General features: G+C 43.2%; 1 protein-coding gene across 1 annotated transcript; it reads left to right on the top strand.

Annotated features, from left to right (window-relative positions):
• Nucleotides 1-15,586: 15,586 nt before the first annotated feature.
• Nucleotides 15,587-26,103, top strand: LOC125512211 (synaptotagmin-5-like). Its single transcript, XM_048677299.1, has 13 exons — nt 15,587-15,877; nt 17,476-17,580; nt 17,742-17,792; nt 17,911-18,031; nt 19,742-19,863; nt 20,241-20,342; nt 20,420-20,494; nt 20,572-20,651; nt 20,733-20,883; nt 20,949-21,179; nt 23,929-24,201; nt 24,272-24,385; nt 25,736-26,103. Exons 1-13 carry the CDS (start codon nt 15,773-15,775, stop codon nt 25,892-25,894), a joined length of 1,689 nt encoding a protein of 562 aa, XP_048533256.1. The 5' UTR covers nt 15,587-15,772; the 3' UTR covers nt 25,895-26,103.
• Nucleotides 26,104-27,749: the final 1,646 nt, after the last annotated feature.

The raw sequence follows: 27,749 nt of genomic DNA, 5'->3' as shown, positions 1-27,749 counted from the left end.
ACCATAAGGCTCCTGCCAGTAGCCGATAACTATAACAAAACATGATCATCTCATACAACAATTTATATTTGATCACGTCTTGACCATATCACATCACAACATGCCCTGCAAAAACAAGTTAGACGTCCTCTACTTTGTTGTTGCAAGTTTTACGTGGCTGCTACGGGCTGAGCAGGAACCGTTCTTACCTACGCATCAAAACCACAACGATAGTTAGTCAAGTTAGTGTTGTTTTAACCTTCACAAGGACCGGGCGTAGCCACACTCGGTTCAACTAAAGTTGGAGAAACTGACACCCGCCAACCACCTGTGTGCAAAGCACGTCGGTAGAACCAGTCTCGCGTAAGCGTACGTGTAATGTCGGTCCGGGCCGCTTCATCCAACAATACTGCCGAACCAAAGTATGACATGCTGGTAAGCAGTATGACTTGTATCGCCCACAACTCACTTGTGTTCTACTCGTGCATATAACATCTACGCATAAACCTGGCTCGGATGGCACTGTTGGGGAATGTAGTAATTTCAAAAATTTCCTACGCACACGCTGGATCATGGTGATGCATAGCAACGAGAGGGGAGAGTGTGTCCACGTACCCTCGTAGACCGAAAGCGGAAGTGTTAGCACAACGCGGTTGATGTAGTCGTACGTCTTCACGATCCGACCGATCCAAGTACCGAACGCACGGCACCTCCAAGTTCTGCACACGTTCAACTCGATGACGTCCCGTGAGCTCCGATCCAGCAAAGCTTCACAGGAGAGTTTCGTCAGCACAACGGCGTGGTGACGGTGATGATGATGCTACCGATGCAGGGCTTCGCCTAAGCACTGCTATGATATGATCGAGGTGGATTATGGTGGAGGGGGCACCGCACATGGCTAAGAGATCAATGATCAATTGTTGTGTCTCCAAGGGGTGCCCCCCTCCCCGTATATAAAGGAGTGGAGGAGGGGGAGGCCGGCCCTCTCTATGGCGCGCCCTAGGAGAGTCCTACTCCCACCGGGAGTAGGATTCCCCCTTTCCTAGTAGAACTAGGAGCCCTTCCAAGTAGTAGGAGTAGGAGAGAAGGGAAGGGAAAAGAGAAGAGAAGGAAGGAGGGGGCGCCGCCCCTCTCCCTAGTCCAATTCGGACTAAACATTGGGGGGGCGCAGCCTCTCCTCTCTCTTTCCCCTAAAGCCCAATAAGGCCCATATACTCCCCGGCGAATTCCCGTAACTCTCCGGTACTCCGAAAAATACCTGAATCACTCGGAACCTTTCCGATGTCCGAATATAGTCGTCCAATATATCAATATTTACGCCTCGACCATTTCGAGACTCCTCGTCATGTCCCCGATCTCATACGGGACTCCGAACTACCTTCAGTACATCAAAACATATAAACTCATAATACAAATCGCCACCGAACGTTAAGCGTGCGGACCCTACGGGTTCGAGAACTATGTAGACATGATCGAGACACGCCTCCGGTCAATAACCAATAGCGGAACCTGGATGCTCATATTCACTCCAACATATTCTACGAATATCTTTATCCGGTCAAACCACATAACAACATATGTTGTTCCCTTTATCATCGGTATGTTACTTGCCCGAGATTCGATCGTCGGTATCTCAATACCTAGTTCAATCTCGTTACCGGCAAGTCTCTTTACTCGTTCTGTAATACATCAGCCCGCAACTAACTCATTAGTTACAATGCTTGCAATGCTTATAGTGATGTGTATTACCGAGTGGGCCCAGAGATACCTCTCCGACGATCGGAATGACAAATCCTAATCTCGAAATACGCCAACTCAACAAGTACCTTTGGAGACACCTGTAGAGCACCTTTATAATCACCCAGTTACGTTGTGACGTTTGATAGCACACAAAGTGTTCCTCCGGTAAACGGGAGTTGCATAATCTCATAGTCATAGGAACATGTATAAGTCATGAAGAAAGCAATAGCAACATACTAAACGATCAAGTGCTAAGCTAACAGAATGGGTCAAGTCAATCACATCATTCTCCTAATGATGTGATCCCGTTAATCAAATGACAACTCATGTCTATGGTTAGGAAACTTAACCATCTTTGATTAATGAGCTAGTCAAGTAGAGGCATACTAGTGACACTATGATTGTCTATGTATTCACACATGTATTACGTTTCCAGTTAATACAGTTCTAGCATGAATAATAAACATTTATCATGAAATAAGGAAATAAATAATAACTTTATTATTGCCTCTAGGGCATATTTCCTTCAATAAATGATGTTGCGGCATGATCGGACTCCTTCATCTTAATCTGATGGTAACCAGAGTAGGCGCCAAGGAAACATAATGAACCGTGTCCGGCAGTTGAGTCAATGATTTGGTCAATACGGGGCAGCGGGAAGGGGTCCTTAGGGCAATCCTTATTGAGGTCTTTGAAATCGACACAAAGGCGCAAGGATTTATCCTTCTTTGGCACCATAACCAGGTTTGTGAGCCAGTCCGGGTGCTTGATCTCTTTGATGAACCCTGCTTCAAGTAGTTTGGCTAGCTCCTCCCCTATAGCTTGTCGTTTGGGTTCGGAAAATCGCGGCAGCGTTTGCTTGACTGGTTTGAACCCCTTTATTATGTTGAGGCTATGTTCGGCTAGTCTGAGTGGGATTCCTGGCATATCCGAAGGGTGCCAGGCGAAGATGTCCCAATTTTTGTGAAGGAAAGCTCGTAAGGTGACGTCGACCGTCGGATCCAGTTGTGCTCCAATGGATGATGTCTTGTTAGGATCCGTCGGGTGCACTTGAAATTTGACTATTTCATCTGCTGGTTTGAAGGAGGTGGATTTGGACCTTTTATCAAGGATTACATCGTTGTTGTCCACTGTGGAACGCAGGATGGTTAACGCTTCGGCCGCGAGGGCTTCGGATAGTGCCTCGAGGGCCAAGGATGCGGTTTTGTTTTCGGCGTGGAGTGCTATATCCGGATCGCTAGTGATAGTGATTACTCCGTTGGGCCCTGGCATCTTGAGCTTCATGTACCCATAGTGGGGTATGGCTTGAAAGCGTGCGAAGGAATCCCGCCCCAGAAGGGTGTGGTATCCACTATTGAAAGGGGCTACGTGGAAGAGCAACTCTTTGGACCTATAGTTATTAGGCGTGCCGAATACTACGTCAAGTTTAATTTTCCCCGAGCATCGTGCTTCTCAACCGGGGATAATACCTCGAAAGGTGGTAATGCTTTGCTCGATGCGACTCTTGTCCATTTGCATTTTGTCGAGCATATCTTCGTATATAAGGTTAAGTCCGCTTCCGCCGTCCATGAGCACCTTGGTGAGTCGAAAGACGTCCACAATTGCATTTAAGACCAAGGCGGATGGTGCTCGGACTGATCGGGCCCTTGGTTCGTCGTCGGCGGTGAAAGTTATGGCCGTATGGCTCCAAGGGTTCATTGCAGTTACTTGATCGACTTCGGCGAGGTCGCGGAGCGCCCGTTTACGCCAATTATTTGAAGGAAAGGTCTCAAAGACCGTAAAGACATTGAAATCATCATCCTCCGAAGAATGCTTCAATGGAGTAGTGTTGGTGAGGATAGCCTCGCCGCTCTTAGCCACTTGCCGGAGTACCCAACATGCCCGAAGGCTATGTGTTGGTTCGGTGCTCGGCGTCGTATGTATCTGACAGGGCTTGTCGAGCAGTTTGTCAAGGACGGTTTTATATCCCATGAAAGGCTTGTTTTTATTGTCACTTGGCGTATGATCGGATGCCTCGTAAGCATGCGTCCGTTTTGCCCGTCCGGTGGGCTGCTTAAAGGCAGGAGGTTCCCATCGGGCTGTCTGGGCCTTCCAGGCACTCTCCATCGCGCAGTACTTCTATACTATGTGCATCAGGTCTGCAAAGTGCTGAATGCGGCGGCGGTTGAGGGTATTGAGAGTTCCCTTGTCCATACAGTTGCGGCAAAAAACTGAAACCGCGTCGCCATCGCAGCAATCTTTAATCTTGTTTTTTATAAGGAGGAATCTGGCCCAGAAGTGATGGACCGTTTCCTTAGGCTATTGCCATATGTACATTAGGTCACATATGTTTGGAGGGCCTGAATTGCTTGGGGAATATTGATCGTGGTGGGTGGGTGGAACAAAATCCAAATCCCGACCCATAATTGGATCCGGAGCTTGAAGGATCTCCGAGGTCACCGGTTCAGGACCAGGAAGGTCTTGACGATTTCTGAGCTTAATGCCTGGTCCTATGTTTGGAGGACATGAAGTCTCTTCCCGAGGATGGGTATCCGGCTCGCAGGGCTCGGAAATTCGAACATAGCTAGTCCTTAATTTAGGGGAAGAAGCGTTCTCGGCTCGCTCCTCCACGACCGCTACCAAGTGGGTGATCGGTAGGGGGTTGATCTTCCTCTGATCGGGTTTGGGCCCAATTCGATCATAGTCTGTTGCGACCCCCAGGGCGGTGATGCGATCTAGTAGCTCGTTCAAGGACGAGACCTCTGCCGGGTCGATACGAAGATGATGTTTGGCGATTATGGGGGCCGCTGTTGGCTTAACGGCCGGGTGAATGCCCATGGTAAAACTGCCGAGCTGGAGGACCTGTCCTAGAGCTAGGGTCCTTCCAGAAGTAATGTCATCATTAATGGCAAGGCGAGCCATTGATCCTTCTATCGACAACACAAAGGAACTCTCAATGAAAGCACCAATGTCGGTGTCAAAACCGGTCGATCTCGGGTAGGGGGTCCCGAACTATGTGTCTGAGGATCGAAGGTAATAGGGGACAAGGGGAACATAATGTTTACCCAGGTTCGGGCCCTCTTTATGGAGGTAAAACCCTACGTCCTGCTTGATTGTATTTGATGAGTATAGGGGTTACAAGAGTTGATCTACCTCGAGATCGAAGTGGCTAAACCCTAGATGTCTAGCCTGTATGAATTCCGATCCTCTCTACGGACTAATGAAGGAAATATGCCCTAGAGGCAATAATAAAGTTATTATTTATTTCCTTATATCATGATAAATGTTTATTATTCATGCTAGAATTGTATTAACCAAAAACATAATACATGTGTGAATACATAGGCAAACTTAGTGTCACTAGTATGCCTCTACTTGACTAGCTCGTTAATCAAAGATGGTTATGTTTCCTAAACCATGAACAAGGTGTTGTTATTTGATTAACGAGGTCACATCATTAGTTGAATGATCTGATTGACATGACCCATTCCATTAGCTTAGCACCCGATCGTTTAGTATGTTGCTATTGCTTTCTTCATGACTTATACATGTTCCTATGACTATGAGATTATGCAACTCCCGTTTACCGGAGGAACACTTTGTGTGCTACCAAACGTCACAACGTAACTGGGTGATTATAAAGGAGCTCTACAGGTGTCTCCAAAGATAGATGTTGGGTTGGCGTATTTCGAGATTAGGATTTGTCACTCCAATTGTCGGAGAGGTATCTCTGGGCCCTCTCGGTAATGCACATCACATAAGCCTTGCAAGCATTGCAGCCAATGAGTTATTTGCGAGATGATGTATTACGGAACGAGTAAAGAGACTTGCCGGTAACGAGATTGAACTAGGTATTGGATACCGATGATCGAATCTCGGGCAAGTAACATACCGATGACAAAGGGAACGACGTATGTTGTTATGCGGTCTGACCGATAAAGATCTTCGTAGAATATGTAGGAGCCAATATGGGCATCCAGGTCCCGCTATTGGTTATTGACCGGAGATGTGTCTCAGTCATATCTGCATTATTCTCGAACCGTAGGGTCCACACGCTTAACGTTACGATGACAGTTATTATGAGTTTATGCATTTTGATGTACCGAAGTTAGTTCGGAGTCCCGGATGTGATCACGGACATGACGAGGAGTCTCGAAATGGTCGAGACATAAAGATTGATATATTGGAAGCCTATGTTTGGATATCGGAAGTGTTCCGGGTGAAATCGGGATTTTACCGGAGTACCGGGAGGTTACCGGAACCCCCCGGGAGCCATATGGGCCTTAGTGGGCTTTAGTGGAAAGGAGAAAGGGGCAGCCCAAGGTGGGCCGCGCGCCTCCCCCCTCCCCTAGTCCTATTAGGACAAGGAGAGGTGGCCGGCCCCCCTCTCTCTCTTCCCCCTCGGGGAATCCTATTCCAACTAGGATTGGGGGGGAGTCCTACTCCCGGTAGGAGTAGGACTCCTCCTGCGCCCTCCTCCTGGCCGGCCGCCCCCTCCCCCTTGGCTCCTTTATATACAGGGGCAGGGGGGCACCTCTAGACACACAAGTTGATCATTGAGATCGTTCCTTAGCCGTGTGCGGTGCCCCCTGCCAGCATATTCCACCTCGATCATATTGTAGCAGTGCTTAGGCGAAGCCCTGCGACGGTAGAACATCAAGATCGTCACCACGCCGTCGTGCTGACGGAACTCCTTTCCGACGCTTTGCTGGATCGAAGCCAGGGATCGTCATCGAGCTGTACGTGTGCTAAGAACTCGGAGGTGTCGGAGTAACGGTGCTTGGATCGGTCGGATCGGGAAGACATATGACTACTTCCTCTACGTTGTGTCAACGCTTCCGCAGTCGGTCTGCGTGGGTACGTAGACAACACTCTCCCCTCTCGTTGCTGTGCATCACCATGATCTTGCGTGTGCGTAGGAAAATTTTGAAATTACTACGTTCCCCAACAGTGGTATCAGAGCCTAGATTTTATGGTTTGATGTTATATGCACGAGTAGAACACAAGTGAGTTGTGGGCGATATAAGTCATACTGCCTACCAGCATGTCATACTTTGGTTCGGCGGTATTGTTGGACGAGACGACCCGGACCAACATTACGCGTACGCTTACGCGAGACCGGTTCCCCCGACGTGCTTTCCACATAGGTGGCTTGCGGGCGACTGTCTCTCCAACTTTAGTTGAACCGAGTGTGGCTACGCCCGGTCCTTGCGAAGGTTAAAACGGAGTCTATTTGACAAACTATCGTTGTGGTTTTGATGCGTAGGTGAGATTGGTTCTTGCTTAAGCCCGTAGCAGCCACGTAAAACTTGCAAACAACAAAGTAGAGGACGTCTAACTTGTTTTTGCAGGGCATGTTGTGATGTGATATGGTCAAGGCATGATGATGAATTTTATTGTATGAGATGATCATGTTTTGTAACCGAGTTATCGGCAACTGGCAGGAGCCATATGGTTGTCGCTTTATTGTATGCAATGCAATCGCGATGTAATGCTTTACTTTATCACTAAGCGCTAGCGATAGTCGTGGAAGCATAAGATTGGCGAGACGACAACGATGCTACGATGGAGATCAAGGTGTCGCGCCGGTGACGATGGTGATCATGACGGTGCTTCGGAGATGGAGATCACAAGCACAAGATGATGATGGCCATATCATATCACTTATATTGATTGCATGTGATGTTTATCTTTTTATGCATCTTATCTTGCTTTGATTGACGGTAGCATTATAAGATGATCTCTCACTAAATTATCAAGAAGTGTTCTCCCTGAGTATGCATCGTTGCCAAAGTTCGTCGTGCCCAGACACCACGTGATGATCGGGTGTGATAAGCTCTACGTTCATCTACAACGGGTGCAAAACAGTTGCACACGCAGAATACTCAGGTTAAACTTGACGAGCCTAGCATATGCAGATATGGCCTCGGAACACAGAGACCGAAAGGTCGAGCGTGAATCATATAGTAGATATGATCAAAATAACGATGTTCACCATTGAAAACTACTCCATCTCATGTGATGATCGGTTATGGTTTAGTTGATTTGGATCACGTGATCACTTAGAGGATTAGAGGGATGTCTATCTAAGTGGGAGTTCTTAAGTAATTTGATTAATTGAACTTAAACTTATCATGAACTTAGTACCTGATAGTATCTTGCTTGTTTATGTTGATTGTAGATAGATGGCTCATGCTGTTGTTCCGTTGAATTTTAATGCGTTCCTTGAGAAAGCAAAGTTGAAAGATGATGGTAGCAATTACACGGACTGGGTCCGTAACTTGAGGATTATCCTCATTGCTGCTCAGAAGAATTACGTCCTGGAAGCACCGCTGGGTGCCAGGCCTGCTACTGGAGCAACACCAGATGTTATGAACGTCTGGCAGAGCAAAGCTGATGACTACTCGATAGTTCAGTGTGCCATGCTTTACGGCTTAGAATCGGGACTTGAACGATGTTTTGAACGCCATGGAGCATATGAGATGTTCCAGGAGTTGAAGTTAATATTTCAAGCAAATGCCCGGATTGAGAGATATGAAGTCTCCAATAAGTTCTATAGCTGCAAGATGGAGGAGAATAGTTCTGTCAGTGAGCATATACTCAAAATGTCTGGGTATAATAATCACTTGATTCAGATGGGAGTTAATCTTCCAGATGATTGCGTCATTGACAGAATTCTCCAATCACTGCCACCAAGCTACAAGAGCTTTGTGATGAACTATAATATGCAAGGGATGAACAAGACTATTCCCGAGCTCTTCGCAATGCTGAAAGCTGCGGAGGTAGAAATCAAGAAGGAGCATCAAGTGTTGATGGTTAACAAAACCACCAGTTTCAAGAAAAAGGGAAAAGGGAAGAAGAAGGGGAACTTCAAGAAGAACGGCAAGCAAGTTGCTGCTCAGGAGAAGAAACCCAAGTCTGGACCTAAGCCTGAAACTGAGTGCTTCTACTGCAAGCAGACTGGTCACTGGAAGCGGAACTGCCCCAAGTATTTGGCGGATAAGAAGGATGGCAAGGTGAACAAAGGTATATGTGATATACATGTTATTGATGTGTACCTTACTAGAGCTCGCAGTAGCACCTGGGTATTTGATACTGGTTCTGTTGCTCACATTTGCAACTCGAAACAGGGACTACAGATTAAGCGAACACTGGCGAAGGACGAGGTGATGATGCGCGTGGGAAACGGTTCCAAAGTCGATGTGATCGCGGTCGGCACGCTACCTCTACATCTACCTTCGGGATTAATATTAGACCTAAATAATTGTTATTTGGTGCCAGCGTTAAGCATGAACATTATATCTGGATCTTATTTGATGCGAGACGGTTATTCATTTAAATCAGAGAATAATGGTTGTTCTATTTATATGAGTAATATCTTTTATGGTCATGCACCTTTGAAGAGTGGTCTATTCTTGATGAATCTCGATAGTAGTAACACACATATTCATAATGTTGAAGCCAAAAGATGCAGAGTTGATAATGATAGTGCAACTTATTTGTGGCATTGCCGTTTAGGTCATATCGGTATAAAGCGCATGAAGAAACTCCATACTGATGGACTTTTGGAACCACTTGATTATGAATCACTTGGTACTTGCGAACCGTGCCTCATGGGCAAGATGACTAAAACACCGTTCTCCGGTACTATGGAGAGAGCAACAGATTTGTTGGAAATCATACATACCAATGTATGTGGTCCGATGAATATTGAGGCTCATGGCGGATATTGTTATTTTCTCACCTTAACAGATGACTTAAGCAGATATGGGTATATCTACTTAATGAAACATAAGTCTGAAACATTTGAAAAGTTCAAAGAATTTCAGAGTGAAGTTGAAAATCATCGTAACAAGAAAATAAAGTTTCTACGATCTGATCATGGAGGAGAATATCTGAGTTACGAGTTTGGTGTACATTTGAAAATTTGTGGAATAGTTTCGCAACTCACGCCACCCGGAACACCACAGCGTAATGGTGTGTCCGAACGTCGTAATCGTACTTTACTAGATATGGTGCGATCTATGATGTCTCTTACTGATTTACCGCTATCGTTTTGGGGTTATGCTTTAGAGACGGCCGCATTCACGTTAAATAGGGCACCATCAAAATCCGTTGAGACGACGCCTTATGAACTGTGGTTTGGCAAGAAACCAAAGTTGTCGTTTCTTAAAGTTTGGGGATGTGATGCTTATGTGAAAAAGCTTCAACCTGATAAGCTCGAACCCAAATCAGAGAAATGTGTCTTCATAGGATACCCAAAGGAGACTGTTGGGTACACCTTCTATCACAGATCCGAAGGCAAGACATTCGTTGCTAAGAATGGATCCTTTCTAGAGAAGGAGTTTCTCTCGAAAGAAGTGAGTGGGAGGAAAGTAGAACTTGACGAGGTAACTATACCTGCTCCCTTATTGGAAAGTAGTACATCACAGAAAACTGTTTCTGCGACACCTATACCAATTAGTGAGGAAGCTAATGATGATGATCATGAAACTTCAGGACAAGATACTACTGAACCTCGTAGATCAACCAGAGCGAGATCTGCACCAGAGTGGTACGGTAATCCTGTTATGGAAATCATGCTGCTAGATCATGATGAACCTACGAACTACGAAGAAGCGATGGTGAGCCCAGATTCCGCAAAATGGCTTGAAGCCATGAAATCTGAGATGGGATCCATGTATGAAAACAAAGTATGGACTTTGGTTGACTTGCCCGATGATCGGCAAGCAATTGAGAATAAATGGATCTTCAAGAAGAAGACTGACGCTGACGGTAATATTACTGTCTACAAAGCTCGACTTGTCGCAAAATGTTTTCGGCAAGTTCAAGGGATTGACTACGATGAGACCTTCTCACCCGTAGCGATGCTTAAGTCTGTCCGAATCATGTTAGCAATTGCCGCATTTTATGATTATGAAATTTGGCAGATGGATGTCAAAACTGCATTCCTGAATGGATTTCTGGAAGAAGAGTTGTATATGATGCAACCAGAAGGTTTTGTCGATCCAAAGGGAGCTAACAAAGTGTGCAAGCTCCAGCGATCCATTTATGGACTGGTGCAAACCTCTCGGAGTTGGAATAAACGCTTTGATAGTGTGATCAAAGCATTTGGTTTTATACAGACTTTCGGTGAAGCCTGTATTTACAAGAAAGTGAGTGGGAGCTCTGTAGCATTTCTGATATTATATGTGGATGACATATTACTGATTGGAAATGATATAGAATTTCTGGATAGCATAAAGGGATACTTGAATAAGAGTTTTTCAATGAAAGACCTCGGTGAAGCTGCTTACATATTAGGCATAAAGATCTATAGAGATAGATCAAGACGCTTAATTGGACTTTCACAAAGCACATACCTTGACAAGATTTTGAAGAAGTTCAAAATGGATCAAGCAAAGAAAGGGTTCTTGCCGGTGTTACAAGGTGTGAAGTTGAGTCAGACTCAATGCCTGACCACTGCAGAAGATAGAGAGAAAATGAAAGATGTTCCCTATGCTTCAGCCATAGGCTCTATCATGTATGCAATGCTGTGTACCAGACCTGATGTGTGCCTTGCTATAAGTTTAGCAGGGAGGTACCAAAGTAATCCAGGAGTGGATCACTGGACAGCGGTCAAGAACATCCTGAAATACCTGAAAAGGACTAAGGATATGTTTCTCGTATATGGAGGTGACAAAGAGCTCACCGTAAAAGGTTACGTTGATGCAAGCTTTGACACTGACCCGGACGATTCCAAATCGCAAACCGGATACGTGTTTACATTAGACGGTGGAGCTGTCAGTTGGTGCAGTTCTAAACAAAGCGTCGTAGCGGGATCTACATGTGAAGCGGAGTACATAGCTGCTTCGGAAGCAGCGAACGAAGGAGTCTGGATGAAGGAGTTCATATCCGATCTAGGTGTCATACCTAGTGCATCAGGTCCAATGAAAATCTTTTGTGACAATACTGGTGCAATTGCCTTGGCAAAGGAATCCAGATTTCACAAGAGGACCAAGCACATCAAGAGATGCTTCAATTCCATCCGGGATCTAGTCCAGGTGGGAGACATAGAGATTTGCAAGATACATACGGATCTGAATGTTGCAGACCCATTGACTAAGCCTCTTCCACGAGCAAAACATGATCAGCACCAAGACTCCATGGGTGTTAGAATCATTACTGTGTAATCTAGATAATTGACTCTAGTGCAAGTGGGAGACTGAAGGAAATATGCCCTAGAGGCAATAATAAAGTTATTATTTATTTCCTTATATCATGATAAATGTTTATTATTCATGCTAGAATTGTATTAACCGGAAACATAATACATGTGTGAATACATAGACAAACTTAGTGTCACTGGTATGCCTCTACTTGACTAGCTCGTTAATCAAAGATGGTTATGTTTCCTAAACCATGAACAAGGTGTTGTTATTTGATTAACGAGGTCACATCATTAGTTGAATGATATGATTGACATGACCCATTCCATTAGCTTAGCACCCAATCGTTTAGTATGTTGCTATTGCTTTCTTCATGACTTATACATGTTCCTATGACTATGAGATTATGCAACTCCCGTTTACCGGAGGAACACTTTGTGTGGTACCAAACGTCACAACGTAACTGGGTGATTATAAAGGAGCTATACAGGTGTCTCCAAAGATAGATGTTGGGTTGGCATATTTCGAGATTAGGATTTGTCACTCCAATTGTCGGAGAGGTATCTCTGGGCCCTCTCGGTAATGCACATCACATAAGCCTTGCAAGCATTGCAGCCAATGAGTTAGTTGTGAGATGATGTATTACGGAATGAGTAAATAGACTTGCCGGTAACGAGATTGAACTAGGTATTGGATACCTACGATCGAATCTCGGGCAAGTAACATACCGATGACAAAGGGAACGACGTATGTTGTTATGCGGTCTGACCGATAAAGATCTTCGTAGAATATGTAGGAGCCAATATGGGCATCCATGTCCCGCTATTGGTTATTGACCGGAGATGTGTCTCAGTCATGTCTGCATTATTCTCGAACCGTAGGGTCCGCACGCTTAACGTTACGATGACGGTTATTATGAGTTTATGCATTTTGATGTACCGAAGTTAGTTCAGAGTCCCGGATGTGATCACGGACATGACGAGGAGTCTCGAAATGGTCGAGAGATAAAGATTGATATATTGGAAGCCTATGTTTGGATATCGGAAGTGTTCCGGGTGAAATCGGGATTTTACCGGAGTACCGGGAGGTTACCGGAACCCCCCGGGAGCCATATGGGCCTTAGTGGGCTTTAGTGGAAAGGAGAAAGGGGCAGCCCAAGGTGGGCCACGCGCCTCCCCCCTCCCCTAGTCCTATTAGGACAAGGAGAGGTGGCCGGCCCCCCTCTCTCTTCCCCCTCGGGGAATCCTATTCCAACTAGGATAGGGGGGAGTCCTACTCCCGGTAGGAGTAGGACTCCTCCTGCGCCCTCCTCCTGGCCGGCCGCCCCCTCCCCCTTGGCTCCTTTATATACAGGGGCAGGGGGGCACCTCTAGACACACAAGTTGATCATTGAGATCGTTCCTTAGCCGTGTGCGGTGCCCCCTGCCACCATATTCCACCTCGATCATATTGTAGCAGTGCTTAGGCGAAGCCCTGCGACGGTAGAACATCAAGATCGTCACCACGCCGTCGTGCTGACGGAACTCCTCCCCGACGCTTTGCTGGATCAGAGCCCGGGGATCGTCATCGAGCTGTACGTGTGCTAAGAACTCGGAGGTGCCGGAGTAACGGTGCTTGGATCGGTCGGATCGGGAAGACGTACGACTACTTCCTCTACGTTGTGTCAACGCTTCCGCAGTCGGTCTGCGTGGGTACGTAGACAACACTCTCCCCTCTCGTTGCTGTGCATCACCATGATCTTGCGTGTGCGTAGGAAAATTTTGAAATTACTACGTTCCCCAACAACTAAACCCTCCGGTTTATATACACATCGAAGGGGCCTAGGGTTGTACAAAGTCGGTTCGTGGAAGAAGGAGATTACATATCCGGACACCAATCTTGCTACCCACGCAAAGGAGAGTCCTACTCGAACGCGGGGGTAAGCCTTCTGCTTTGTGTCTCCACGGCCCATCAGTCCGGCCCACATCCAGTAGTCCGGACACCCGAGGACCCCCTAAGCCAGGACTCCCTCACTCATCAAGCGTGGGCCACGACAGCCTTCTGGGCGAGGAAACGTTGGCTACTTACCAACAACACACACCCATGCCCCTTCTAAAGTGGCATGCAGATCTTCATCAAGATCGAAGATGAATAAAACCTCTCTCAATGGAAAAAGTTGTCACCTATATGCTCCCAAGCAGCTTGAGGTTGGCAGCACCTTTGCTGACTACAACACCTAGAAGGAGTTCATACTCCACTTTGCCTCACGACAGCGTGGTGGTATGCAGATCTTCGTCAAGACTTAACCTCAAGATGCAGAACTTTGTGAAGACATTCACTGACAAGACCATCACACTAGAAGAGGATTCCCATGACACTATCAGCGATGTCAAGGTCAAGACTGCAGTAGGAAATGTTTCCACCAACCCATTGTTGGAAATATGCCCTAAAGACAATAATATTGTATTGAGAAAATACATCCTACCACCCATGGATAGTTACCGCACATGTCCTATATAATATTTTATCATTTAAATATGTTCATATACCATATCTAAGATATTTCAAAGTAAGCTATATGAAAAAATTGCATGTAAGTCCATAGTTTTTTTGTATATTTTGAAAATACCTTCATATTTGCATGTATAAAACAGTATATAAAATAACAGTGCATACTACCTAAAAATAGGATATATATATATATATACATACTACTCAACTATTCTTATATACTACATATTACACGTACATACTCTCGATTTTGATAGATACTCCCTCCATCACATATATAGGGCCTAATGTGTTTTTCAAGATTGCTTTTAACTATTGATAAGATTAATACTATATGAGTTGTATAGTGTGAAAGTTATATCATTGGAAGCCCCCTTCACGTATGAATTTGACAGTATGCTTCATGTATCTTGCATGTCATGTATTATTGCTCTAATATGTGGTCAAAGTTAGCCTCGAAAAACGCATTAGACTCTGTATAGATGGATAGAGGGAGTACTACATACAACATACCAAACTCATGTTACGCTGACTACCACTGGTGATAGGAAACATTTGTCCATATTGTATTATTATATTTCTCAGTTTATATTTCTACTAGTCATCTTGATAACATGATTTCAGAGATATATGTGCCTGTTTCTTCTTTTGATACCAACCTTATATATTTTCTCTATATATATTATAGTTTTTTTAAGGAACAGGCCTAATTTAAATATGTTTTGTGTCTAAAAACTGTCATCATCATATCTTGATCCTGTGACAATGAGAGGGTTCGCTGGGATTTTTTTAATGGAAAACGGCCGCCAGATAACATTTTCACTAGAGAAGATATGATATCATGGAATGAAATATTTATTTATTCCATGTATCACGACAGATATAAACTATTCCTTCCGTTTATTTTTATAAATCGTTTCAGATAACTGAAAATGAGCTATTTTGCACTTTGTATAAAACGTCTTGAAGGTTTTATAAAAATGAATAGAGGGATCGTTGAATCTCTCAGAAGCTTGCCGGTGATCTCCACCACGTGGCCCTCCGGCGGAGCACGTGGCCTCCGGTGGAACGGCGGAAGCCATAGGAAGCACACGGAGAGGCATCTGGTCCATTCTGTCCCCATCCCCAAGCAAGGAACCAAATCCAGGCCAGAATATTAAACGCAACACAAATCTCCACACACTACCCGCTGCCAATCTATCTGCGTGGCACGTGCCCCGCACCGTGGTCGACGCCCTACGCAAAGCACATCCCAGAGCAGAAACGAATAGGTGTTGTCCACTAGAAAGGGGAACATAATTCAAGGCGGAAAGGGGAGGGAGCGGCACTGCTCCGCGCACGCACCTTCTCCGCATCCACCGAGCAATCCGGCCCGTGCGCCACCGCCCACCACACGCGCGCAGCTCGACCTCGATCGCGCGCCAGGGCGGCGGGCCATGGCGTTCCTCTTCGGCGCCCTGCTGGGGCTGGTGCTCGGCGTCGGCGTCGTCATGGCGTTCGCGCGCATCGAGAATTCCCGCGCCGAGCAGCGCCGCCAGCTGGTACGCGCCACGAACCCCGCCCCCTCCTCGCGTTTCCAATTTCTCGTTCCCTCGCGCGCGATTGCGGTGATCCGATTCCGACGCGATTCGGTTGGCCGCTGGGTTTGTCCGTCAATCTGTGCCTCTGCAGGTGCTCGAAATTAGGAAATGTTGGGTTAGGACGCTGCTGATTGGAAATCAATTGCTAGTATTCATGTTGGGCGGTGCGGATTAATTGTGGAGGCATGGGTGGTTCATTTATACGGGCCATAATTGCTACTAGGCTTTGATCCTGATCACGCTTGTTGTTTCCAGTTCGGGTATATTTACGGCTGCGGCTTCGCCATTAGCTGCATTCAGTCTAACTCAGCTGGGCATTTTGACGAGCAGTTGGCGCGCGTCTAGCAGCAGGGGGGGGGGGGGGGGGGGGGGGGGGGGGGGGGGCGCGGGCATGGAGGCCTCCGGCGAGTTGGCTCTGGTCCTTGCCGGCCTCCGGCCGTAAGGCTGCTCCGCTCGACGCTCGACGACTAGGCGACACGAGCAGCAGCCCTGTGCCCTCCGTGCTGCTGGCCAAACGTACAGCTCCGCCCGGGTCTGCTGGCCTCTTCATGCCTCGGCTCCCTGGCCCCTGTCAGCCTCTGTGCGCTCCGCTGCGAGCCGCACAAGCTCCGTGATGGCCGACGCGCAGGTTGTAGCCGTTGTCGGCGACCGCAGCAGCGCCCTCCGACGCGCCGGGCAGCACGTTGGGAGAGGTGGTGGCCTGGTGGGGTACAGGGCATCTGCCAGCAGTCGTCAGCAGCATGATGCGCATGCACAAGTAACTCGGGGCGGTGCCGTGCGCAAGACTGAACACGATGATGGGGTCCCATGGTGGCAGCGTCCACATGCCACACCTTAGCCGCTAGGTGCTTCATCTCGGCTTGCACAAGGCGGTATTGCTTGTCCGCCGCTAGGTGCCCTGTTTGAATTGTGCACTTTGAATACGTCCTTACATTGAGATGAGCATTCCAAAAAGTGAAAACACCTTTTTTTAAAAGTAATTAATGCTTTGGTTTACTGACTACCCTGTGCAACTCTTAGGTGGTGTTTGGTTCTCTAGTCCTAGGACTTTTTCTAGTCCCAACTAAAAAGTCCCTAGTCCCTAAAAAGTCCCTCCCTGTTTGTTTCCAGAGACTAAAAAGTCCCTAGTCCCTTGCTAGAGGTTATTAAATGACCATGTTGCCCCTAGTATATATAAAAATAACACTCAAACAACACCATGGGGTGGCGGGCCAATGGGTGCATGGAGGGACATTGTTGGAAAAGTCCCAAAAAGTCCCAAAAAGACTCTCCTTGAGAGTCTTCTTCATTTAGTCCCAAATGCCTAGTTTAGTCCCTAAAAAGTCCCTCCCGTTTGGTAAAAAAGTCTCTAAGAGGGACTTTTTCTAGTCTCTACACAAAAAAAGTCCCTGGAAACAAACACCCCCTTAGTTCCACCACTCCCACTTTTAAATTTTGGTGAGCTGTGAAAAAATTATCTTGAGAACCTAGCAACTATTATTTGCTGACAAGAATATCTTCCTACAGCAACACTTGTTTGTGGACTGGTCAATTCTCACCATAATTTTACCTGTCTGCAGGCTGCTACAGTTTCATCTTTCTCAAAATTGTCTGTTCAAGATCTGAAGACACTTATTCCTACTGAGGCCTATCCATCGTGGGTATCTTTCAACCAAAAGCAGAAGTTGAGCCTTTCTCTCTCTTAACATTCTATTAAGCTTTGACCTTGGTGTTTCCCAATGTTGTGCTGATACCTTAGTTTTCTGTTTTTCATAGCTTAAATGATTGAATGACCTTGGCCTTATCTAATGTTGTACTGATACCTTATTTTATTTAACTTCTACAGCTTAAATGGCTGAATCAAGAATTGGTGAAAATCTGGCCATTTGTCAATGAGGTGCTATTCCAGCTTCATTTAAGTATCTACTATAGTTCTGATACAAGATACTGAGTTTTCCTACTGCGTCTTCTGGATATTGGAAGTTTACTTAGGATGGCAAGTCTGGTTATTGTAGGCTGCATCGGAACTGATAAAATCTTCTGTGGAGCCTGTATTCGAGCAGTACAAGTCATTCATTTTGGCCTCCATCCATTTCTCAAAGTTGACACTTGGTACTGTTGCTCCTCAGTTTACAGGTAGGACATTGTTATAAAATCTTGATAATTTGTTGATGGATAAATGGTCATTCTTTTTGTATCGGACAGTATAATATACCGGTATAGTATGGTATAGTTTGCGTAGACAAGCCTTTACTTTTGCGCACAAGAATTAAGGAGTAAAGTCCGTCACCTTATTTATCCCCATGCATAGTAGATTTTTTCTCTTAAGAGACATAATTAGTTCTCACACGCATGCCCTTTTCACCATGTAAATTTGAGTGCCACACTTACAAGAGAGTAAAGTATGCCTAGAGGTTGTCAAACGACTTACACAGAGAACGGTTCACTGTCTACTTAAAGAAGCTGGAAGAGGACATCAATTGCCAGCCAGAAATCATTTTATTTATTGTTTTGCTAACATTTTGTTTGATTTGGCTATGTTCTTTTGATACAGTAGCCATAAGTGAAATATGTAGTTCAATTTGGTTTAATTTTTTTGGACAATGCTGCTAGTAAGAAAGCGGCCAGGACTTAATTCTCATTTTCAATGGAAGGATGAAGCAACACATTGTCATTTGGCTTCCTATGCCACCCCCACCCCCAACCCCTTGTGCTCTTGTTCGGCTGCAGGTGGTAGTTGTTCGCTCCTTGTATTTATATAATCTATGCTCCTAGACTCGGGCATACTTCAAATAATTCTCTTTAATAGGCACTTAGTCTTTGAACTGATATGACAGGTTCTGTAGAGCTTCCAATTGCTGGGTAAATGACGACTTAGGTCGCATGTGATTTTAACTAATGCTTGCATTATAACAAATACTATCTATGATGACAGTTGGAAAACTCAACTGTGTCATAAGGATGGCATCTCTAAAAAGTACGTTGCTTTGTGGTGTTCACGTTGGTGGCCAGGTCGGCCGGTGGTGCCATGTTCTTTGTAATATGGATTGGGTTGTAACGGATTTAGCTCGGTTTTCTGCGAGTTAACCGGGCAACTCTTACTCTCTTCTTAATTAATGAAAATGGCAAGTCTTTTGCCTCATTTCAAAAAAAGGAGGATGCATTTAGTATATCTGTGTCAAGCTCATCATAATTTGTACATATCACACTGGGGGTGCCTTTATGACAATTGGTGCCCGTCTAATGTTGGAGGAGGGAGGAATAAGTAGAGTGGCACATTATCTTGTTAAAAAATGATAAGATGGAGCTGGAGTTGAAACAAGAGGGGATGATTTGCTGGGGTTAGATATGTAGAGTGATTGTGTCACCAGTTATGACCAGGCATTTAGTTGGATAGTGATGAGATGATTTGATTGATAATTTTTGTAGCTCTGTCAAACAATTTTAACATGTTCACTCTTGTCATAATTGTTGCATGGCTTTGTTTCTCCAAACAAACCCGGTAAGAGAATCATAATCTTTGTTTGCACTCCTGTTTTAGCAATAAATCTTTTCATGCTCCATGAACCAAAGCTCTGTGCTCAGCTTTTACACATGCCCAGGCCAGAATGCCCTGTTTTGCTACTGCATTGTACGTCGTGAATACTTCTTTATTTGAAAAAAAAGCCCTGAAGTATTCTGCATATCTCAAATCATTTCATATAATCAAATAAGAAGACATCTCATGCTTCAGCTTAGGTTTACGATGATTTGCTGCATCTTATCGAAATTATGATACAATGGTTGATGTTCTCCTACAAATAAACATCCTTGGTTTTTGTTGATCATTCTAGCAAAACTTTTCAGGAGTTCAAATTCTGGATAGCGACAGTGCTGGTATTACTATGGAGCTTGATATGCAGTGGGATGGTAATCCCAATATAGTACTTGACATTCAAACAACTCTGGGAATTTCACTTCCTGTACAGGTAACTTACAAATGTTGCAAATGGAAATTAACACAGATTTTTTTAGTACCATGCAGTTCCAAAACATGATCTTATCTTACTATGGAGTACCCTTATTGTTTGTCAAGAAAAAAGCAAGGACCGATTGTACTTAGTCCTACCAATTGCAGTTTGAAGATTCAGTTTCCTTCAATTAGAAGTGCATGCGCGTAGTACTATTGGTTCAGTTTTTGGGAGGGAAAAGAAAGAACACTGTCTCAGTTTACAAGTTTCATCACTGAAGCTTTACTTTGTGTAATGCTACACATTAACCTTGTTTTCTTATTAGTTTTTATTGCACCATGGTATAACCTTATATCGAGTACTAATTATCATTCTCTAAGTCCTTTCATCTCTAGGTGAAAAATATTGGATTCACAGGCACACTACGGCTACTCTTTAAGCCTCTGGTAGCCGAACTCCCATGCTTTGGAGCTGTTTGCGTTTCTTTGAGAGAGAAGGTATATCTGTTCTATCCAATCTTGTGATCTTGAGGAAAAAAATCACAGGTTGCATGATATCATTGATTTGATTGTAGAGCAAGGTGGATTTTACCCTCAAAGTTGTTGGTGGCGAAATGACAGCAATTCCTGGAATTTCTGATGCAATTGAGGTTTGGTAACCGTACATTATCAACTAAACTACATTATACATACTGTTTTGCACATCTCAGCTCAGGAAACAATTCAGGGAACAATACGTGATACCATCGAGGACACACTGACATGGCCTAATCGCATAATTGTCCCCATTGTGCCAGGAGATTATAGGTAATTAACTGCTTTGATAATTTGGGAGTATAACTTACATGCCTGTTTCCATAGTAGTGATAATAGGCCTGCTATTTTCAGTGATCTGGAGCTAAAACCTGTTGGATTATTAGAAGTAAAACTTGTGGAAGCTAGGGATTTGAAGAACAAGGACCTCGTTGGGAAGTCTGACCCTTTTGCTGTGCTATACATACGTCCACTGAGTGCAAAAACGAAGAAAAGCAAAACAATAGTAAGTGAGTTGTGCTCATCTGGTCAAATCAAAGAAGATATATCCTTACATATATTGTGCTGCAGAACAATGATTTGAACCCCATCTGGAATGAACACTATGAATTTGTGGTGGAGGACTCATCTACCCAGCACCTGACTGTGAAAATTTACGATGACGAAGGGCTCCAGCCGTCAGAGATTATTGGCTGCGCTCGAGTAGACTTATCGGATGTTACGCCTGGAAAGGTCAAGGATGTTTGGTTGGAACTTGTGAAAGACCTGGAAATTCAGCGTGATAAGAAACCTCGTGGTCAGGTCAGTTGTTACACTTTTCAGCATAACTTTTCTACTCCATATACGGAGTTATAATATGTGGTGAAACCATAACATTGCTGTCATGGTTTCCTGTTATTTTCTTTTTTACTATTATGAATGTGTGGCTGATTAGTACTATGATTCTCAGTGTAAGATTGTAAGGAACATATCCTGCCACTTTTGCTATTCATTTATTTTTTATTTTGATAAAAATTAAGAAAGCGATTTAAGTGAGGTGTTGATATAACCAAGTCCTGTGAACCCATCTTCCTAGCATTTTCTGAATGTTACTCCAAGCATCCACTGTTTGCCCTTCCCCACCAGTTAGCTGGACGACGAAGATGGCCTCCGGTCATATCATGCCTGACACTGGGAACACTGGGTCGGGTCATCCTTATCCACTGTCTCTGCCCGCTTTCCAAGCAGGCCTTGCTGCCTGGTAAATTTGGTCTTCTTGTCTGACGACACCACTGCCTGAACTGACGACAGCGTGTCACTGTCAGCCTAATCTGCTATCTCTCCCTTCTCTTATGTCCTTGGTTCGATTCAAATTTTCTGCCAGGAAGTTACAACAACAACAACAACAAAGCCTTTAGTCCCAAACAAGTTGGGGTAGGCTAGAGGTGAAATCCATAAGATCTCGCGACCAACTCATGGCTCTGCCAGGAAGTTAACAGAATTAAATCCAATTTTGTCTCCCTCCACATACTTCTACTACATTCTAGATAACTTGGTCCATAAGTCATATTTTTCCTAACCTTTACGCAGTGTTTTCTAGAGTCTTCTAGCTATGAGTGGAACTGAGCTGTTAAGACTTCATAAAGCCTATAAATATGTTATTTAGGATATATTTGGGCTGTCAATGTTTGTTACTTCTTTTACGATTACAAGTAAATCATTACACTTACACACACGTGAGTACGTTGCTTATCATTGAAAAGTACTCCCTCCGTCCCATAATATAAGAACGTTTTTGACATTACTGTAGTGTGAAAAACGTTCTTATATTTTGGGACAGAGGGAGTACATCATTTTTGTCAAAAGAACAATACGTGTCGGTGACATGGAAGATGTTAAACCTAGATTGATATGCCTATCAATGAAGTGTTAGTAATGACTTAAATTTTCAAGCATCACAATGTTTGTGTTCAGTATACACTTCGTCAATGTGTATGTGCAGCGATGGCAGTGTGTGGTATGTGCATGTGTGTGTGTGTGTGTGTATGTTGAGATCGTCATTTTAGGAAAATGTATTATGTCGCCGATATTCAGCGACATTGACACTATAATTCAGTCAAATATACAAATTCAGAGTGTATTAGATTTGTCTAGCAAGTTATCGAGATTGTCAATGAACCAAGTCGCCACAAATACATATTTCGCAGTTTTCCTATTTGTGGGCAGTACCAGAAGGATAGAGAAACTTACGTCAACAATTTATCACAATTTTGTATCTAAGAAAAATATTATATTTCAGCTTATTTGTCGGTATAAATATTTTTAAAATGGGTTTTTATCATTTATGCCACTAGTTGTGTCCCACTACTCAGTTTTGCCATTAGAAATTACAACTGCTAAAAAGTGCCATCGTTACGTGAGATGCTTGCTCAAAATGCCATTAGATATCTAAAAAATGCCATCATTTCATTAGATGTTTGCTCAAAAATGCCATTAGACATCGTTATTGTGAGGTCAAACTCGTTGACCATGTTATATGACAAAAATTCCCCTATACCCACATGTCAGCTCTCTCTATCTCACAATGATAAGTGTGGACCCCACTTGTCAGGAGTAAGTAAGCGAATAATTTTAGAGGGAAATAAGAACGCTGTTGGGATCAAGTGGGACCCATACTTTATTGTAGTGAGATAGAGGGAGAGCTGACATGTTGGTCTATAGGTATTCTGGTCATTATAACATGGCAAACGAGATTTGAGCTGACAGTAAAGGTGTCCAGTGGCATTTTTTTAGCATGCACCTAACGAAGCGATGGCATTTTTGAGCAGTTGAAATTCTTAGTGGCAAAACTGAGTAGTGAGACTTAACCAGTGGCATAAATGATAAAAACTATGTACATGTGATTGATTTAATATTATATTGGTATATATAATATAGGAGTATAGATATACACTTACAATTTTTGTCAACTTTATTTCCTTAATGCCTAAACTGGCAAGAAAGGTGACTGCTGATTAGTATGATGGGTATTTATAGTTGCAATATTATCCATAATTTCCTTCTGAATACACTGATTCTTAGAGTAGAGGCATCAGAGCTTCATTTTCACGGCAATACCATTGGTATTCTTTTAATAAAGAAACTAATTTACTAGTAATTGTCAGACGTTGTTCTCACCTACCAAGTTAACAATCAAAGAGGAGTACTAATCATCACGCATCTTGGCTTTGCTTCTCTTGGCCAATCAATATTGACAACAAAGTACTCCCTCCGTTCACAAATATAAGATGTTCTAACTTCTTTCTGAATCGGATGCATATGGACACGTCTTAGTGTGTTTGTTCATTCATTTCAGCCCGTATGTAGTCCATATTGAAATATCCAAAACATATATATTTGTGAACGGAGGGAGTATCATATACCGGGACATAATCCCCTAAACTGTGGTGATAAAGATTTGTTGTGGAGAGGCTAAAGATTTGTTCACTCTTCATTTTCTGTAATTATATCATCATGAAAATATCTCTGTTGGGTTTCTTGTGGAGAGGCTAAAGATTTGTTCACTCTTCAGGTCCACCTAGAGCTCCTGTACTACCCTTTTGAGAAACAAGAAGGGGTTTCCAATCCTTTTGCTGGTCAGATCCAGTTAACTTCTTTGGAAAAGGTCCTCAAGACGGAATCTAATGGATATGATGTCAACCAGAGGAAAAATGTTATTACGAGAGGAGTCCTTTCAGTAACTGTTATATCTGCAGAGGACATACCAGCAATGGATGTGATGGGGAAGGCTGACCCGTTTGTCGTCCTGTACCTGAAGAAGGGGGAAACCAAAAAGAAGACTAGGGTACTCTCTTATCTCCATCTGCAGTGCTGTTCTTATTTTTTTCCCACATATGATTCCAATGTATTTGCAGGTTGTGACTGAGACGTTAAATCCAATATGGAATCAGACATTTGATTTTGTAGTAGAAGATGCCCTGCATGATTTGCTCATTGTGGAAGTATGGGACCATGATACATTTGGAAAGGTGTGTTTCTGTCTTTATCTTGTGTAGCTCGTGTACACTTATTTTCTCCTTATATTGTTTCCGTTTGGCTTTGAGATTGTCCTGCTTGTGTTACTACTGCCTTTCCATAGTTATATCAGATAGGTTTTGTCTGTGTAACATACTAAAATATGCGTTTAATTTTTGACTGGGCATATGAATATATGTGTTTTCATAACGCTGATTGTACGACGGGTTTTTCATGCTGGTCATTGGATAAAAAAGTGCGGATATAAAATGAAGGGACTATGTTTCTTTTTAAATACTCTCTCCATCCGAAAATAAGTGTCTCGACTTTGTACTAACTTTAGTACAAAGTTATACTGAAGTTGAGACACTTGCTTTGGGACGGAGGGAGTATTAAGAAAGAATTAAGAAAGCCACCACAATTTGGTTTGAGCCAGGTGGTGGGGTTGTACACCAGCATCTCCTTAATTTACTCATACAACTTTTTGTGTGGTTTTGCAATGTGTTTGCCACAACAGGTGAGATTTTTGTGCGTCAACCATCAAATCATGGGAGTGTAGCTGCATCCTTTTCAGAAATGATCTTTGTGGATCCCAGAAAAACGCGAAAAAATCCGTAGTAACGAGAATACCGTGCTACAACGGATGGGTATTTGATGCACATGATCTGTGCTACCAGTGATGAGGGGATAAAGCGCGAGAAATAATTAATCAGGGGGTTACTCGTAACTTGTTTGGGGGGAGGGGCAACACCGCAACAATGTATCTAATCTGGCTTTCTGTGTGATATCTCCTTCCAAAAGGTCTATCTCTCATCTTTCAAGGTGTACTTCCATTCCTTCATCCCCTGAAAAGCTCACATAGAATGGCGTATGATTAAGGGGAGGGGACAACAGTGTATGAGGAGAAGGCATCAATGAGGTTGCTGCATATATCCAAGTGCATTACCATGGCATTTGGGCGTGGTGCTACACACGTAGATGGTCCTGATAGGTTTTGAAACATGCACCGGCTCAGTCTCTCGAAGGTGCTCATAGGGGTAGGGTGGGGGAGCATGTGTTCATATTTGTGAGCGCCTGCGTTTATACTGTGTTTTTCAGAAAAAAAAAAGTCTTGGTCCAACTAACTAGCTCAAAACTTTACCCTCCAGTAGTAGCAATAAGATGTGGGAAGTTTTGGCCCGAGTACTGCACTAAAAATCCATGTGTGGTTTTGAGCTAATTTTGTGCCCTATAAGCTCAAAGCTGTTGATCGGATCTGTGGTTCTGTTTTCTCAGACTAAACTCGTTATCAATAAGCTCGAACCTGTTGATCAGATCTATGGTTCTGTTTTTTCAGACCAACTCCTTATCCGTTGAAATTGCAGGATTACATAGGGAGATGCATCTTGACACTTACCAGGGCGATACTCGAAGGCGAGTTCCAAGATACATATGTGCTGCAAGGTGCTAAATCTGGAAAGCTGAACCTGCACTTCAAGTGGACGGCACAGCCAATCTACCGTGATCGTGACAGGGACCAGTGAAACCTGCATAGCTTCACACGATAAGACTGCCTTCTTCCTCTACGATGCCTGTATATTAGCCTTTCAATACACGGATCCGCTTGGGTCTTGTAAGTTGTAACCGTGTATAGAGACCACTTTGTGATTAGTCATAAATATCGTTCTACATATGTCCGGATCTATATAAAAAGTCACGTTTTCGTCCAGAAACGAGGGGAAAAAAAACTCAACGGTGCTGATGCTCGCGTGCAACTCTCTGGCCTGCGGAGCTGCTGCTCGCGCGGGTCGCCGAAAAAGGAAGTTTGCTTGGTTACTTGGGTTGTTATTTCTTCTTGTTCGTTCACTTGCTGCTCGTTCGTTATGTTTTTTGCATGATAGATTTGGAGAAAAATAAGGAACTAAAGAAATGTTCGTAAATTTGAGAAAGAGTTCACAGATTAAAGAAAATATGAATGTGAAAAAGAGTTCGTAAATTTAAAATATCCATGAACTTGAGAAATGATTACGGAATTTGGAAAAAAGTTTTCGAATTTTTTTAAAAAATATGGAAATTGAAAGATAGATTTGGAAGAAGTTAAGGAGTTAAAAAAATGTTAGTCAATTTGTGAAAGAGTTCACAATTTTTTTATAAATTTGGAAAAGAGTTCGTGAATTTAAAAGTATTCATGAACTTCAGAAGTGATAACGGAATTTGGAAAAAAAGTTTGTGAATTTTAAAAATTTATGGAATTTTTAAAAAACATGAAACTAAAAAAATCACAAATTTGGAAAAGTTCATAGAATTTGAAAGAAAGTTCATGAATTTTTTTTTAAATGGAAAAAAGAATAAACAAGAAAACGTAAAAAATATACAAAAACATGTTTAAAAAACCGCACATGGGAGAGAGAAAACTCATGTCCTATTTTTTTTCACCCTCTTTGAAGTTTTAATTCCCTTCATATTCTTCCAACTCCACTTGTGTATTACTATAGTGCGTGGTATTCTTTTTATGTTGTTTATTCCGTTGCATATGTTCTCCTCATATTTTCTACAATAGATATAGATGTGACGTGTAAAACTCGCATGCACACAATTGGTAGCTATTCCCAAATTATATGCTAATTCATTATTGCGTATACATGAGTTGTATTATCTTGATAAGCAATTTTTACATGTATTCTTTTATTGGCAAAAATACGCTTAAACAATACTTTTATTGTTCTATGTCTTTGTTTTTTCTTAATCAAGATATGCTTAAGTGTGCGCCGTTGCTACCGCGAGGATATCTAAAATTACTTTTGTGTTCTACCGGCATGGAACCTAGGTTTTGAAAAAAAAATAAGTCTGGATTTGAAGTTTAGAAAAATCTTATAAAAGCACACATGTACATAGGTATGTTTTCTACTAGTGTGCAAAGTTTCATGACCTAATACCTTCATATGCGAGCAATAGAAAAAAATAAATTTGTGTGTGTATTTCATCGTGAAAAATAACATAGTATTACATCCGTATGTAGGTGTGTATTTTGTTTCAGATCATTTTAAAATTTAAAATTTTGATTTTCAGAATTTGTTAGCCCAGGAGCAAGAAATCCACGCTCAATCATAATGTATTACATTTGTAAATAATTATAAAAGGTAAATAAATAAATGGGATTGCTAATCTCAGTCGAATTTAATCAAGTCTCCATCTAAGTTGATGCTTTATTTGTGAGATTTATGTAAAGACCCGTGTAAAATTTTAATTTTTTTCTTTCTTTGTTCTTATCCTCCCTCCGTCATATGATACAGGAACGTTTTTCAATCTATGTTAACTCGAAGAACATTCTTTTTTTTTTAAGTTCAGTCCTCCACTTTATTATACTAAAATAGCAATCTCGTCTGATACAATGCTAAG

Source organism: Triticum urartu, chromosome 6 (genome assembly GCF_003073215.2).
Source record: "Triticum urartu cultivar G1812 chromosome 6, Tu2.1, whole genome shotgun sequence".
Taxonomy (NCBI): Eukaryota; Viridiplantae; Streptophyta; class Magnoliopsida; order Poales; family Poaceae; genus Triticum; species Triticum urartu.
This window is presented reverse-complemented; position numbering and strand designations above follow the sequence as displayed.